This window comes from Belonocnema kinseyi, chromosome 5 (assembly GCF_010883055.1).
Source record: "Belonocnema kinseyi isolate 2016_QV_RU_SX_M_011 chromosome 5, B_treatae_v1, whole genome shotgun sequence".
NCBI classification, from domain to species: Eukaryota; Metazoa; Arthropoda; class Insecta; order Hymenoptera; family Cynipidae; genus Belonocnema; species Belonocnema kinseyi.
In genome coordinates, this window is record NC_046661.1 from 3,585,968 (window position 1) to 3,602,470 (window position 16,503).

Sequence of the window (16,503 nt, forward strand, 5' to 3'; positions counted from 1 at the left end):
GGTTGTCCTTGGGTCGCTCCGTGTTCTTAGGGTCCACGAGGATTTTGCTGGATCGTCGTATTGATTCCTTTACAGACTGTAACCACCTATCTCACGGTTGTGGGACGTGGTTATGGCTGAAATTTTACCGCGATTTCACTGGAAGCGGGTGCAATTTTTCAGATTAGCACCCGCTCCCGGCGAAATCCTGCGGTTGTCCTTGTGACAAATTTTTAATTATATATATATACGAGGTGTGTTAAAAAAATAAGGTGACTTTATGGTTTTCTCAAAACATATTAATTTATTCCTCAATATTTATGTTGTCCCCTTCAAAGTAATCCCCCTCAGATATAATACACTTGTGCCATCGCTTTTTCCAATCGTCGAAGCACTTCTGGTAATCATTTTGTGGTATATCCTTGAGTTCTTTCAGCGATGCAGTTTTTATCTCCTCAATCGTTGAAAATCGATGTCCTTTCATGGGTCTCTTCAGTTTTGGGAAAAGAAGAAAGTCACTGGGGGCCAAATCCGGTGAATATGGAGGCTGAGGCATGACTGTGATGCTGTTTTTGGTCAGAAAATCTTTCACAAGCAACGATGAATGAGCAGGTGTATTATCGTGATGCAAAAGTCACGAATTGTTTTTCCAAAGCTCCGGACGTTTTTTGCGAAAAGATAGCATGGCATGAGCCAACCGATATGCCAACATCTTCACCAACTTCTCTGACGGTAATTCGGCGATTTTTCAACACCATTTCTTCCATTGCTTGAACTTTTTCAACTGTTGTTGATGTGCTGGGACGTCCAGGGCGAGGTTCGTCTTCGACATCCTCTCCGCCTTCTTGGAACAGCTTGTACCACTTATACACATTTTTCTTACGCAGAGTAGACTCACCGTATGCAACTGTCAACATTTCAAGAGTTTTAGAGCACTGGATTCCATTTTTCACACGAAATTTCATGCAAACCCTTTGCTTTTTTTTCAAAAGAAGAAAATCGCCGAGCACACCAAATCCTTCTAACCTTTTACGCCTCTGCCAGAAAAACAACACGAGCTATATAGTCAAAACTGTGGACATATGATCGTGACGAGTGTACCAACACAACAAAACAAAAAATTTAAAACTTAAAGGTACGAGGCCCGCGAAAATTGAAAAGTCACCTTACTTTTTGAACACACTTCGAATATAAACTTGCCCCTTACTACGCAATCGAGCGTCCCAAGCAGCCTCTTTGCGCACTTAGGGATTAGGACCTGAACGAAAGGCCATATAGAGACAAAAAGACTAATAATTATCAGTCATACTTAGCTGACCGCATTCCAAAGTAACCACATTGTGTGCATCTACAATTATAATTCTAGTATCCTTTCATCAACTAAGAGTAATAATTAATATTCTTCCGTAAGATAAATGCACAGATAACTTAAGATTCTATTTTGATTCATATAATTAAGGATTCTATTAGAATAGGGATTAAAGCTCAATGTATTATAGGTTAGCTCAGGTATTTTGAATAAAAATCATGTTTTTCTAAAGAGAATCTTATTTTTTCTCCATGAGAAGCCCCTATTTTTATCTCATATAATTAAATATAACACCGGTTATTTAATTAACCCTAAATAGATAATCTTACTTAAAGTCAGCGGTTACAATTCGCGCCTAACGTGGGGCATGCGAGTATAAAAAAGAAAAAGATTCTCAATCAATAAATAGTTGAATGTTATAATTGATGATAATAAAAAGAAATTAATAGAAGCGTTCTTCGAAGGTGATGAACGTGTTAAGAGAGCATATCTTCCACCCCCCAACAAGCCAGAAACATGTATAATCGGGAATGTCTGGACTTGATAAGATGTTAAACAATCTGAGTCTTCAAGAAAAAAGTATGGCCAAATTACCACTAAAACAAAAATATTCTAACGCGAATTTTACGGTTAAATCGACAAATATATGCCGACGTACAACTCCCAAACACCAGCATCCCATTAGCATTTTTGGTACTGCCACGCCTCTCACGTACATGCATAATTGGGATCGACGTACTGGACGAGCGAAAAGCAAACATTGACCTAGACTCGAAAACCCTGACCTTCCCATACTTGCGTGGCCAACCAGCAATTAGAATATTACAAGTTGAAGAGACAGAGAAAGAAAACGGCGGACCTCATATATGTCATATCGAGCCTTCGACCATCAATGAAGATGCGACCTATGGGCCAGAGAGAGAGGTAGAGCCTATAATTAAAGACTTACTATTAGAGATATCACATGACGAAATCAAGGAGAAAATGGAGGAAAGTCATGCACTGAACGACCGAGAGAAAGAGAGACTCGGCGAAATCCTATGGACACATCGTCGAGTATTTCGAAGAGAACCTGGATGCCTTGAAATATCAGCACGTACTACAGATAAAAGAAGAAAAGCCGTTCGTAGGGCGAAGCTACCCCATCCCGATGGCGCATAGGGAAAAGGTGGTGAAAGAAATCCAACGAATGCTGAAGTTAAATATCATCCAGCGATCCAATAGTCCCTTTATCAATCCCATAGTCCCAGTGGAAAAAAAAGATGGAACGATTAGACTCTGTCTGGACGCGAGACAGCTAAACGAGATATTAATAGAAAACTGGGACTGTCCAGAACATGCGGAAATTCTCTTTAAAAAATGCAAAGGAATGAACGGCATGTCTAGCCTCGATATGAGTAGTAGCTTCTAGCAAGTACCCTTGCATCCGGACTTGAGAAAATACACCGCTTTCCAGTATCGCGGCAGAAGTTACGAATTTCGAGTAGTACCGTTTGGCTTAAAAGCTAGCACTGCCTCTCTAGTAAGAGGATTCGACCACGCACTACAGGGACTAGGTGATCAAATCATCTCGTTCTTCGATGATACATTAATTACGACAGAAGAGAATGAGATACACTTGGATCATATTGATGAAATTCTCCACCGATTGGAACAAAATAATCTCTCATTAAATCTTGCTAAATTACACTTTTTCAAAAAAGGAACAAAATTTCTCGCCTTCATACTAACCACGGAAGGGATAAAGCCATATCCGGAAAATACAACAAATTCAAGATTTTCCAGGACCCCGAAATATTAAGCAACTAAGGGGAGAACACACAGGAGAATTTTGAGAGAATAAAACAATTATTTGTAGCCTCGATAATGTTATATTTTCGAGGCCCAAAGAAAGAATATTACTTGGAGACAAACGCTAACAATTACGCCTTAGGCGCTGTCTTATATCAATTAAATAATAAAAAGGAGAAGGAAATAATAACATTAGCGAGCCGCACATTAAAAGACCCGGAAATGACTTACTTCAAAACTGAGAAAGAGTAGTGTGGCCCAAAAAATCACATTTGACAAATTTCAACGGGCTTGTTGGCCAAATCGTTCTAGTAGGCAAATAAATGTATTCCTATTTTTTTATTTTCGAAACAAAATATTTTTAGAACTCGCTCTGACCATTTTTATATCTTATGGAGTTTAACATGTAAAATGTTTCCAATTTTTATTCCTTCGATTTTGGACAGGAATTTATAAGCCAATTTATTTGATATTTAATATACTTGTTCACTTATCAATGAATATTGCATTTATCGCAATTTTATATCTCAGAAATATTATGCAAAAGTTTTAGGCATATCAAAAATGGCATATAATGGCAATTTTTGGAGGCTCATCGTAACCCTTAAATATACTTGTGTAACTTGATATTTTAAAGAGACATTCTTTAGACTATTGAGAATAGATTTCTAAAAAAAAATGATTAAAATTATTATTTAAATTGAGTAAAGCGTAAGAAAATCTTATGAAAAATGATGCATTTAAGTTGAACACCGGCTGAAGGGACTGCAGGTGGACGGCTGCAAAAAAAGTTGACCCTCGGTCGGTCCGCTCATTGTACTCCGTATTTGCTGCCATCCCACGCTGCGGTAACTGACAATGAGTTGAATGGCAGAGTAATAATGAGTCAATAAATCTATCGCTGCTCTCTGGATTAAACCTGTAGCTGGTGTAAGGATTTCTTTACTTCAAATCAGGAAACTTTGAAGCCTCAGCGAGTTCTAAAAATATTTTGTTTTGCAAATAAAAAAATAGGCATACATTTATTTGCCTACGAGAACGATTTGGCTAACAAGCCCGTTAAAATTTCTCGAATGTGATTTTTTGGGCCACCCTAAGAAAGAGCTACTTACAGTGATATAGTCACTGCAGAAATTTCGCACGTATTTACACGGTGCGAAAATCATCAGTCGGACCGATCACTTGTCATTAACCTTTCTCAAAACGTACAAGTTCGTCCATGCGAGATTAACACGATGGATCCTAGCGATGCAAGACAACGATATAAGGATCAAACATCTAACTGGAAAGGACAATATCATGGTCGATATATTAAGTAGAAGGCTCGAAAACAACCGTTACCAGAAAAATCAAGAAGAAACCCGAGTCACAATCAACGCACTGATTTATCAATGGACGCTCGAAATTAAGCAAGAAAACGTGAATATCCCGCAAAAACAGCGACAGGATAAAAAATTACAACAATTAATAGCTAGGGCTGAGTCGGAATCAGAAGATGAAAGAAGATTCAAAATAATAAACCACATATTATATCAATACGACGTATCAGCTTACCTTATTTATTTACCGCACAAGCTCACAGACAAAATTATATGGGAGTGCAACAATTCGTATGGACACCTAGGAGCAGATAAGACATATAAAATAATTCTCGAGTCATTATATGCGCCAAAATTGGGAAAACATACACGACAATTATTAGCAACCTGTGACTCATGCCAGAGAAACAAAGTCGCAACGCAAGCCTCTCAGGCTATACAGGAACCGGTACTTCCGACGGAACCCTTGGAAATGGTATCAATGGAATTTTTTGGACCATTAACTAAAATGAAATATGGGTATGAGTATCTCTTGGTAATGATCGACACATTCACCAAATATCCCAAACTATTTCCTTTCTAAATGCAACTGGGGAAATGGCCCTGAGAAGATTGGAAGAATTTGAAGAGCATGTGGGGAAACCACAGAAAATCATCTCAGATAGAGGCACACAATTCATCAGTTTCCGTTGGAAACAAAGACTGCAAAACAAGGGAATAAAAAGCATCCTTACCTATATATGACACCCCCAAGCAAATATGGTTGAGCGTGTAAACTGTGAACCCGCTAGGATATTTAGGACTCTCCTACCACCCGATAAACACAATGGATGGTATTCACAACTAGACAACATGGAGACTATAATAAATGAATCGCACCACGATACGACGGGGGTCACACATTATGAAGCGCTATGGGGGCGTAAGCCCAAAAAATGGTGGACCGACCTCCTGCCGCGCGTCCCTCGTCCAGCAGACAAGGATAGAAAAGAACAATTAGTCTTGTTAAAAGAACGGATTAAGACGAAAAGAGAAAAGAAGCTAGCAAGACTCCATGCCAAGAAGAAAGGATTAACTTTTGAAATCAATGAATGGGTATTGGCAAGAGCCTGCAATGTGTTAAACCCTGCGACTGGTACGATGGCCAAATTTCTGGCGCTTTACGAAGAGCCGTACAAAATCAGCAAACGGATAGCCTCAAATGTCTACATTTTGAGCAACATAGACAACGGAAAGAAAAAGGGACAATACCACGCAAACGACCTCCGGAAATATCTTCAAAGGAAAACTTAGAAGAGGGGATGAGAAAAGCAAGACCCTCGAAGAAAGCACAGTATAAAAGAGCCCACTAAAATTTAGGAAAGTCAGTTGCAAACTAAAACTTCAAAATGCCAGACGCAAGCACGAGCGATATTGACCTGAGATCCTGTTTGTCAATACAGTGTAACCTTGACTCCGGGGAAGAGGACTTTGTAAAGATAGTCTTTCATGCCTACGTAGTCTTAACACCGTACTGGAAGAAAATCAAGAAGGAACAGGAAGAGAAGCCATGTAAGAAGAAAGCATCCGGAAGAAAAACATGGAGATAGGGGAAAGCATGCGCCACGCATTTTGTAAGAAGATTCACCACATAATAAAACTCTATTGCTCCGCCTCAATTTGGGGGGGGGGGCAGTGGAAACCCTCGAGTTTCAAGGGATGCCTGTAAAAATCCCTCTAAAATGAAGCATCTGACAGGAGAAACACTATAGCGCAAACTCAAACAACTTCCTCCTCGACGACGTTACGTAAGATCGAGAAGGGAGAACTGGAAACAGGATTATAAAAAGGGTAACCCAGTCTAAAAATGAGCTTCTGGATCTTGTGCCTGAAAAGCACAGATCGCCGGAGCGAATCAGTAGGAGAAGCTCAGAGCCTAAATCCTCTGGAATTTTCCGATCATTCGTTCTATAAAAAGAATAAAATTAGAATAGATTGGAATCTTATTCGGTTAAGTTCTCTCTAAGAGTACCCCGTGGGATAGCATCCCATGAAGCTGTCAAAACAAGAGACTTAATTTAAAAAGCGATCTTTGGGTGTCAGTATAAAATCTCGCAAACCTATTCTTTCTTTTTGAGTGTCTCCGAGTTTACGGGCCTTTTAGAAATTCTTTTGGGGTAAAATTCCTTCGGTTTAAACAATTTATGATATTTGAAGGCAGAGGCCTTATATTACCAAGATTTTAGCCTCAATATACCTTACTCTGCGTTCATTGAGCGATTGCAGGTAAAATCCCTGTAACTCCGTCAGTTGGAACAGAGTCGAGATATTTAAGGTCAATCCATCACTTCACTATTCGTGCAAGAGAGACTTATAAATTTCAAAACCCTCTATACTCTGTCCAAAACACGTTTCGTCGATGCACTCACCCTCGCATTTCCGGCCTCACGCTGAAGCATAGCAAAAGAGAGACCGTTCAACCGAGTGGTTTAATTCAATTTTCAAATGAATATGTAAAAATGTTTTAATTTTTTCCCTTAAATTAATATTAAGTCACTAAAAAGTAAAAGTTTCATAAATCAAATTCAAAACGTTCAAAAAGATGTAGGTTAAAAATTATTTCAATGTTTAATTGATAATTATAGTTTAATGCCTTTTATGTTTCCGAAAGATTCATTCAGTATTAGCTAATACATTTTTTTGACAATATTAGTCTACATTAAGATTGAATTTTAATGTTTTTAAATTCAGTACATGAATCGAGAATCAACTTGAAGTTTGTGTAATTGAATATTTGATATAATTTGTATAAAAATTAAAGTTTATTGATGTTGCGAAATGAGTCTCTGAATACAATTTTCAAAATGATCTGTACATATAGTATGTTTTAAATTTTCCGAAATCTGTTTCAAAGTTTATTATTAATTACAATTTGCATAAAAATAAAAAGTAAAAATTTAATAGAATGATTTAGTGAATATAATTATTCATGCTTTTAACGTTCTAAACTGATCAATCAATTATTATTAGATGTATACTTTTTTAAAAATATTATATTACGTAAGGATTACATTTAAACTGCTTTTAATTCTGTCACTTTATTTGATTATTTACTTTAATAATATTTAATTTAATTTCAGCTAGAATTTCTATACTAAAAGTTTATTTCGACTTTAAATAGCTTCATTAAAATCAGTTACGATTATATAATTTTTCTAAATGTTGTCATCTGTGTGAAATGGTTATCTGAAATCGAATTTTAAAATGATATATTTATGCACTTCGATTTTTCTAAGATTTGTATACAAGTTTATTATTGATTTAAATTGTAAGTAACGAAATTTAAAAAAAAATTTAAGTAAAAATTATCCGAATATTTTAGTTTGATGATTTTTATGTTTTGAAATGACTGAATAATTATTAATTTATTATATTACAAATTGAATTTCCAGGAACAATTGCAAAAGAATATCATTGTTTGAGCCTTTTTATGTCATTAGTATAGCTTGGATAAGGCGGGTCAGCTATTTTTGTTTCAGCCTCGGATAATCGCGAACTCGGATAAAGCGGCCTCAGATAAGCGAGGTTCTACTGTATTTTGTTTCAGATTATGTAATTAAAAATAACTAATACCTTTAGTATCGAAGTTTTTTCTTTCTTTTAAACATTTATATTTCTGAGAGTCTGAATTCCATTTTCAAACTTATATTTACATATATATATATATTTTAATTATTTACTTTTAATTTTGTTTAGTTAGAATTTTGTTCTCGTATAAGTATCAAAAGTTGTCAAGCAATCAGATTTTCATAAAGGAAAGTGAAAATAAGTATGGGAATTCTGATTTCTAAGTGATCCGAATATATATTTTACTTTTTTCTGGAATATTTAAAAACTTTATCAATAATACATATATTTAGAAAAATACTATGTATGTATGTATGTATGTATGTATGTATGTGTTTAATCTCTCCCTTTTACAGGTTTGAGGGCCTCCGCTTCGTTTTTACTGTCCCTTTTCAGGATCACCCGTTTGGCTCTGCCCTACTCCCTTGCTTTCCCTTACTTCATGAAATTTCTTCATCTACATCACTCCCTGTCCACTACTATCCAAGATATCTGACACACTCATCCACACTCAACTGTCCCTCTTCCTCTTCTGTACATCTCTCTAATACATGTGCCCATGACTCCATTTCGTATCCACATACTCTGCATAAATTCTCCTCTTTATTCATCCAATATATGCATGTTCTCACTCCTTCTCTCATTCTGAACCGTACAATCCTACTCTATTTTTCTTCCTTTTTTATTTCTTGCGGATACTCCGGTTCGGTCAACCCTTTGACCATCATATACCATCTATTGTACCTCGAATCTATAATCTTCATCCATCTCTCTTCTCCTTGTTTAACCAATAGCTCTAACTCTATGTCCTGCCACTCCATAACCCCTTCTCGAATATTACAAACCCTTCCCATTTTTCTCCTTTCTTCCTCCCATTTTGAATTTTCCACATGAAACGTCACATAAACGTCTTCAAGCTCATTTACACAGAACACTTTCAGCTTTCATATGACTGTTTTTTTGTTGCGCTAGCATTTTTTTCACTGAGTTGTTAAGCTTCAAAGGCAGATGCCTATGATTTTCTCGCTGATAAGTCGAGAGCTTTGAGTATTTCAATCTATTTAACCTAGTTCTACTTTCGATTTCGTAAACTCACAGCAATTATTTGTCCAAGAAATACTTCATGCTGGAAGATTACGGATACATTTTTAAAGAACCTAAGGATTAGTATGTGTATACTCGTATATAATGTATATCAGAAAGTCTACTTAAAATATTCCTGAACCTAGAAATAATTTAATAGCGGAAAGAAATGGGTTCCAGACGAAAATTCAGGGAAAGTCGATGAAAAATCCCAGAAAACAAAGGCACGAGCAAAGGCCCACTTAGAAACTTTATTGCGTTAAGACATTAGTCGCCTGTTACTAACCAAACCCTGGTTGATGCTGTTTATATTTGGTGCACTATGGCCGCGCCCCACCAACAGTCAAGCTTGGCCGCCCGTGTGCCACGCACACATTGCACCCTATTACGCGCCGGCCCTGGTTGCTGTTATTTTTCGCCTGTGCTACTGTTCATTTATTTTTTTAATTTGTCGTTCCTTTATCATCAAAAAGTAAGAAATCAGTGATAACTTGAGTATTAAGTTTTGTGATTCTTTGAAAGCAGTAATTCATGACGACTTTCATATGAGATACATAACCAAATTTTTTATTATTTTATTATTTAGAAATGGAAGTGTTATTGTAATTGAATTACAAGGATGAGGTGCGATTTAATAAATCATATTTTTCTGCACCACAAATTAAAGTATTAGCGTAAAATTTTCGAAACGATTAATGGAATGTAATTAATAATATGTCGAAAGTAACAAAGTATTTCATGATTAAATAAAAAAAACTTAACTGAATGGAATGGTGTTAGATATTTTTTAATGCCAAAAATTGTCGTTAAATGTCTACCAGTTTAATTTGTGAATGATAATGCAACAAACTTTAAAATAAAAGTTCACTAAAAACAACTTGGCCGATTTGTGAAGCGGACTGTAAAAACTGATTGCTTCCATATTTGTAATTTTTTATTTAGTAAAACAGCTTTATGTTTTTGAGAGAGAGATTTGTAGTCACCATTTCTATGTGAAGTTAATTATAAACAATTATTATTATTCAATTTCAAATATCACAAAATATTCATGTATTTAAAAAAAAACGTAATGTTTGTTAGAAACAAATTGTTCATATCTGTAAATACTTTAGTGATATCAGTAACAATTTCGAAAAAAGATTAAAGATTGAAATTTTTGGAGACATTTTTTATGAAAAATTTCTGAATTTTTGGTTTTGCAATTGCGAATTTTTGTTCACCATCCGAGTTGTCGTAGATGTTCTCAATGATAAAATAGGTTACATCATATTTTTTACATTACAACAACTGTTAATCTGATAAGCAAAGTAACTAAATAAATTTAAAGCCTTAACACTTTGGCAGTGAAAAGATTTTTTTTCTCTATAAGTGCTTCAAGTTTTTGTAAGAAAGATTTACAATAACTATTCTCATACAAAATTAAAAAAAAAAATTGTTAAAAAAAATGTTTTAAGCGACATATTTTAATAAGCGATTTTGAAAGTTTTTCAAAAATTTGTAAAATGACAATGATTTAATTAAGTAATATTTAAGATATTTTCGATCCCCACCACTGTAGGAAATCTTTATCCCTCAGTACAAGTTTATACTCATCGAGCTTAGTGCCGCTGAGTAGAACCTTAAGTAATTTTTGAATAACTGATAAAAATAAATCGTTCTAAATTCTAATAATTTAAGTGCTTAATATTTATGCGAAATAGTATGGTAGAATTTTTATTTTAAATTATTTGCAATGTAATTTGATCTCTGACACCTTTTTTAATTCAAATTACTGATTCCTTATTGCATAGAAAAATTATTATCAATTATTTATTTTTCAATTAGGCTAAAACAAATTTTTTTAATTTGATGTTTAATATTCTGGCGCGCTGTTCACGTATTTCAAGAATTTATTTGCTACAGGCTGTCTGCATGTTTCACATAGGATTGGCGCCACTGATTCTCGGGAAGAACATACGTTTTCAGTCGTCTAAAAATACATTAAAATTCTTATGAATTAAATTCGAGATTACCCCAGTTCTTATCCTCGTTTGAAAGGCACTTTCCACATCATCGCACTCTACTCTCTCTCATAGTTTCATCGAAGCTTCACTCATGCCAGCTCCTGTTTTCAGCGAATTCTCTGCTTGCTGGCTTCAAATTGACTATCAATGACATAATGGCACGTTTTTGTCAAATGGATAATTTTTTGATCTTCCTCAACATTTTGTGGAACAGCCTGATGTTTTTAGTTTCTTCCTTCGTCCACCATCTAATTTCTTCAGCAGATGGAGGCTGCATTTTAAATATAGGTTCAGAACCCGTATTCATAATTTTCAGAACTTTTTTATATTTTTCGAAATCTCTTTTAAAGTTAAAATAGAATCAACACATAAAATAAACTTTCAGATTTAAATTTATTCGAAGTTATCTAAGTTTTTCATCAACTGATGGAATCACAGAATAAGATTGTGCTTTTAAGTAGATTTTAGAGTTTTTTATACCTCAAACGCACTGGGTGGTTGCCTACCAGTCAATGATAAAATAAAGAGGAAACGTCTTATATATAGCACTAAGGAATGCTATTAATTTAATGTTTTAAGATTATTTGTATGACATATGACACTCGGGTGGATAGGCATTTAATATAAGTTATGGTACATACTTATGGAATGTGTAAACAATGAATTTGTAAACTTCCTGTCGGTAAATATCAAAGGAGAACCGTTAAGGAATTTATAATTAAAAATATCAAACAAATTGTGTAGGACGGGTGAAGCATAGTTGTGGAATGTCTAAACAATCCATTTTTGTATAGAAATAAATTCTACCAATCATATGTCCAACGTTTTCTCATTGATATCAACATACAGATCTAATTTCATCTCTGACGCATATGGTGTCGGTGCGCAACAAAGGCAGTCATTGAGGCGCTAGCAGATCTTGCAAATTTTTGGTTTCTCAGAATTGATCAGCGTATGGTGTAAAATGAGTCTTTCAAGGTGACATATGATTTAGGGTATTTCCGAGAAGCTTCGAATACACATACCCTCACTTGGTACTGTGACGTCAGACATCATATCCTGTTCCATATTTTCGAGTGAAAAAATTTCCATTCCCGGATTCAAGTATTGATGTTTAATATCGATAGTGAGAATCGGATACAACACTGTGATGCGTACGTTAATACAAGGAGCGAACCCTATCTCACAGCCTTCTGTGCTCTAGACGCAAGTTTGCTAATCGTACGGGAAAAAAATATCAAGAACACCCCCTAGCTATCTACTCGATATATGTCTTATATTTTTTTTAACTTTTTACTGTTATAAAAAAAACTATTGCGATTACTCCATGACCTTCTAATGGGAATTTTAAAGTAGAATTCGAATTTCACCAATTTAAAAGTTGACTTGCTACTTTTTGAGTTCTTGTTGCATGATAGGCAAGGGATAGTATGTGGATACTATGAGGATATTCTGTAGAGTATCCTTTCCGTTCACTCGGTCTGCTACGGAAAATATTGCATTTTCTACAAAATAGATGAATTTTTAGCTAATTAGTGGAATTTTTAACCAAAAAATAAATAAATTTTCAACCAAGAAGATTAATTTTCCACCACAAAATACGACTTTTAAAAAAATACTTGAATTTTAAACCAAATAGTTAAATTTGTACGCTAATAGTAGAATTTACAACTAGTCCAGGCGAATTACACTTTAGAAAACACAAAATTGTTAACAGCACTTGAACAATTGGAAATGTCAAAGTGGCTCATAATAAACGTAAAAAAGAAAAATGCGCGAGCAGGAGTGTTGCGGGGTTGATTTGGGGGAGGTTAAAAGGGGTGAAAATGGTATTATTGTGATTATCGGCGAAAGTTGACTTCCGAGAGAAAAGTGTTTTATAGAAAACATATAGATAATAAAAAAATATATAACTTGTACATCAGTGAAGTTTTCACATAACCTCGAAATGTCCGAGAAAAATGTAATAAACCGTGTTTTATTTTTTTTTTCGTTTTTTATTTTTCATTTCCGCAAAAATAATGTTTTTGACGAAACTCAATGAAAGTATACCTTTTTATGTCGTAAATATTCACAAATTTTTTTAGATGGAAAAATCAATTAGTTTCCAATAAGATCATTTGTTTCGGTCCGGAACACTTGTTTTTCAAATGAAATTTTTTCTTCAGAAATTCATCGTACAGAGTTCTTTCAGGTCTAAATTCTTTTGTTTTGACATACTTTTTGATGAAATGAAAAAAATATAGTCCCTATTGGAGAGCATGTTCAAAAATGGAAAAAAACTCGAAAAGTGACTTTTACAACAATCAATTTCTGACTGATTTTTTTAGAGGAAGCCTCCTAAATCAATATTAATTTTCTACCAAGAAGAATGTATTTTAAACAAAATACATGACTTTTCAACCATGTATTTGATTCATTTACTGAAAAATATCCATTTTTAACAAAAGAAATAGAATAGTTACATTTTTGTTAAAAAAATTAGAAACAAATTTTCTGAGTTTAAAGAAAAATCCCTTGCTTTTCCATTTGTATACAAATTCCCTGACAATTCCAGGTTTTCCAGGAAAGAGACATTCTGCTCAGAAATTGTCACAAAAATAATTTGTATAAGAAATCCATTTTTAAATTAAGTGTATACGAAAATTTTCTAAGAGACTGCGGGAAATGTCCATTTAACGCTCCCCTCATTATCCCCCTAGTACCCTGGGGTCTTCAAAGTATTCCATAAGTTTTCTGTAGAAGGGTTGTTTAAAATACCGTTCCTCTTTGACTCGATGCAAGGGTTACAAATCTGCAAAAATATAACTTATGATCTTGTTCGCAGCTTCTGAAGGGAAGACACATGATGGTGAGAGTAGGCGGAGGGTGGGACACCCTGGAACACTTTTTGACGAGACACGACCCCTGCCAGGTGAGGGTTCTTAGCCGCGAGAGCACGCCACCCCCTCACAGCAACAAGTTTCTTCACATTCGAGCGAAGTATCGTAGTCCACACTCTGATAATCATTGTGCCTAATCCACAAATAAGGATGCAAACTATCGAGCTAGCTTCTCTTTATTTCTTACTTCTTCTTAAGACCTTTCTCTCACGGAAGCTCTCTAACAGTCTTTAAATAGCTCACGTAATTGGAAAACTTAAAAAATTTCTAAAAAGTAAATTGAGAATATTCCCCAAAAATAGCACGCAATATTGCACTGTTGCTGCAATATTGCATGTCAATATTGGCAAAATTACTGTTCAATATTACTGTGATATATTAATGTTGTCTCCCAATCAGTATTTTATAATATAAGCCTAGTAGCTGGATATCTAGACGCACCGGAGAACTATTCTACGAGAACTCTTTCAGAATTTAAATTGTTTCAACAGCCAAAATAACTAAAAATTGTGTGACAACGATCCGGGTGCTCCAGGTCGAACACAAGGTAATTTAAAAAGTTTTCTACGAGAACTACAAAAACATTTATATTTCGTCAATAATGAAAACAATTCCAAATGGTGATTCAACGACCCGGATGCACCAGGTCGCGTCCCAGGTATCTTAGTACGTATTCTACGAGAACTTTTTCAAAATTTAGTTTGTTTGAACAGCCAAAGTTACTAAAAATTATGTGTCGACGATTTGGGTGCTCCAGGACGAACACAACGTAGTTTAAAACGTTTTCTACGAGAAATTCAAAAAAATTTAAATGTCAATAATGAAAACAATTCCAAATGGTGATTCAACGACTCGGGTGCACCAGGTCGCGCCCCAGGTGTCTTATTACATATTCTACGAGAACTTTTTCAAAATTTAGATTTTTTCAACAGCTAAAATTACGCAAAATTGTGAATTGACGATCCGGGTGCTCCAGGTCGAACACAAGGTAGTTCAAAACAATTTCTATGAGAACTTTAAAAATTTGTTTATTTCGTCAATAATTTCGTCGTCGAGTCACCGTTTGGAATTGTTTTCATTATTGACGAAATTAAATTTTTTTTAAAGTTCTCGTAGAAAACTTTTTAAATTACCTTGTGTTCGGCCTAGAGCACCCAGATCCTCGACACATAATTTTTAGTAATTTTGGCTGTTGAAACAATCTAAATTTTTAAAAGTTCTTGTAGAATAAATACTAAGATACCTGGGACGCGACCTGGTGCACCCGAGTCGTCGACTGACCATTTGGAATTATTTTCATTAAATACAAAATTTAAATTTTTTAAAATTTCTCGTAGAATACGTATTATGCTACCTGGTGCTCGAACGAGTGCACCCGGATCGTTGACTCACCGTTTTAAGTAATTTTGGCTGTTGGTCATTTCCTTGTGCACAATTTTCGTCTTACAAACGCTCTAATACATTAATGGAATGGTGGACAAAGACTTCACGAGTTATAACACTTACAATACATGTATTGCAATTTCGTCATTCCAATACCATGGTTGCAATTTTACCTTATACTTATATTGTAAAATTCTAGTATATGTGTGGTAGAACTTCAAGCATCTTTAACAGTGTATTCATTATTGTACTGAGTCCTATTTAGGTTCCCTCTGTTCACGCTTTCAACATTGCAATATTATTTTGTGACATTGTATGAATGTTGGTAAGATATTGAGACTTAAATTGTCACATAACATTGTAGCAGTACTGCAAAGCAATATAGATTGGGAGAGGGCCTTCATATATGTCAGTGACATTGCCAATGTTGTGATGCCATATTTCATCAACAATGCTGCGTGATAGTCTGAAATTTCAGAAGTGCTGCAGTGGATACAGTTTCAAGTTGGGAGTTTAGAAATTCGAATATTTTTTAACCCGAAAACGTTGCAACTTGAATATGTATTCCTGATTTCTGATTCAATTCGAACTACATACTAACTCAATCAATTAATAGCAACCGTTGGTTTAAAAATCGCTCGATTTTTGTCATTCGGATCCAAGAAAAAAACATTCACATTTAATATTAATCACATTAACTTATATCGAGCAATACCACATTTTATATTCTCGTGAAATACTCTACATTATACAGTTTTTGATATATACTGCACATCGCGTATTCCACACCCAGCTCGCCTAAATGGACCGGGCAAAGTTAAAAGATTAGTAGGAAATAGTGATTAGAGACTTATCAAGAATGTCAGATTTTAATTAAGGAATGAAATTAAACCACTATTTTGGCTTTTTCCACATAAAAAGGTGTAAAAGAAAAAAGAGTTCATGAATTTTGTGAAGAATTCAATGAATTATGTTACTTTTCATCCTCAAGATCATTTTAAATACTTAAATTAATTTGATAAGGAGAACAAAGTTTTTCCACGGATAACGAATAACTGTCTATGAGGGTGGTAAAAAATTATCTTTTTATTATTAAGTTATCGCCCCCTTATGTTGTGTCATTTGGTAAAACAAAACTTGAAAAGATA

General features: G+C 34.7%; 1 protein-coding gene across 4 annotated transcripts in view; it reads left to right on the plus strand.

Annotated features, from left to right (window-relative positions):
- Positions 1-16,503, plus strand: part of LOC117172355 (growth arrest-specific protein 2-like) — a 410,439-nt gene that overhangs the window by 386,419 nt on the left and 7,517 nt on the right. For 2 of the 4 annotated variants that reach the window (XM_033360189.1, XM_033360190.1), the window contains one exon: positions 13,918-14,444. The exons of 1 other annotated variant lie outside the window; for it this stretch is intronic. In XM_033360189.1, coding sequence (XP_033216080.1) covers positions 13,918-14,109 — 192 coding nt within the window. In that variant the 3' untranslated portion in view covers positions 14,110-14,444. Of the gene's footprint in view, positions 1-13,917; positions 14,445-16,503 lie in introns of those variants that run through there. One more of the 4 variants, XM_033360191.1, reaches the window with a different exon arrangement.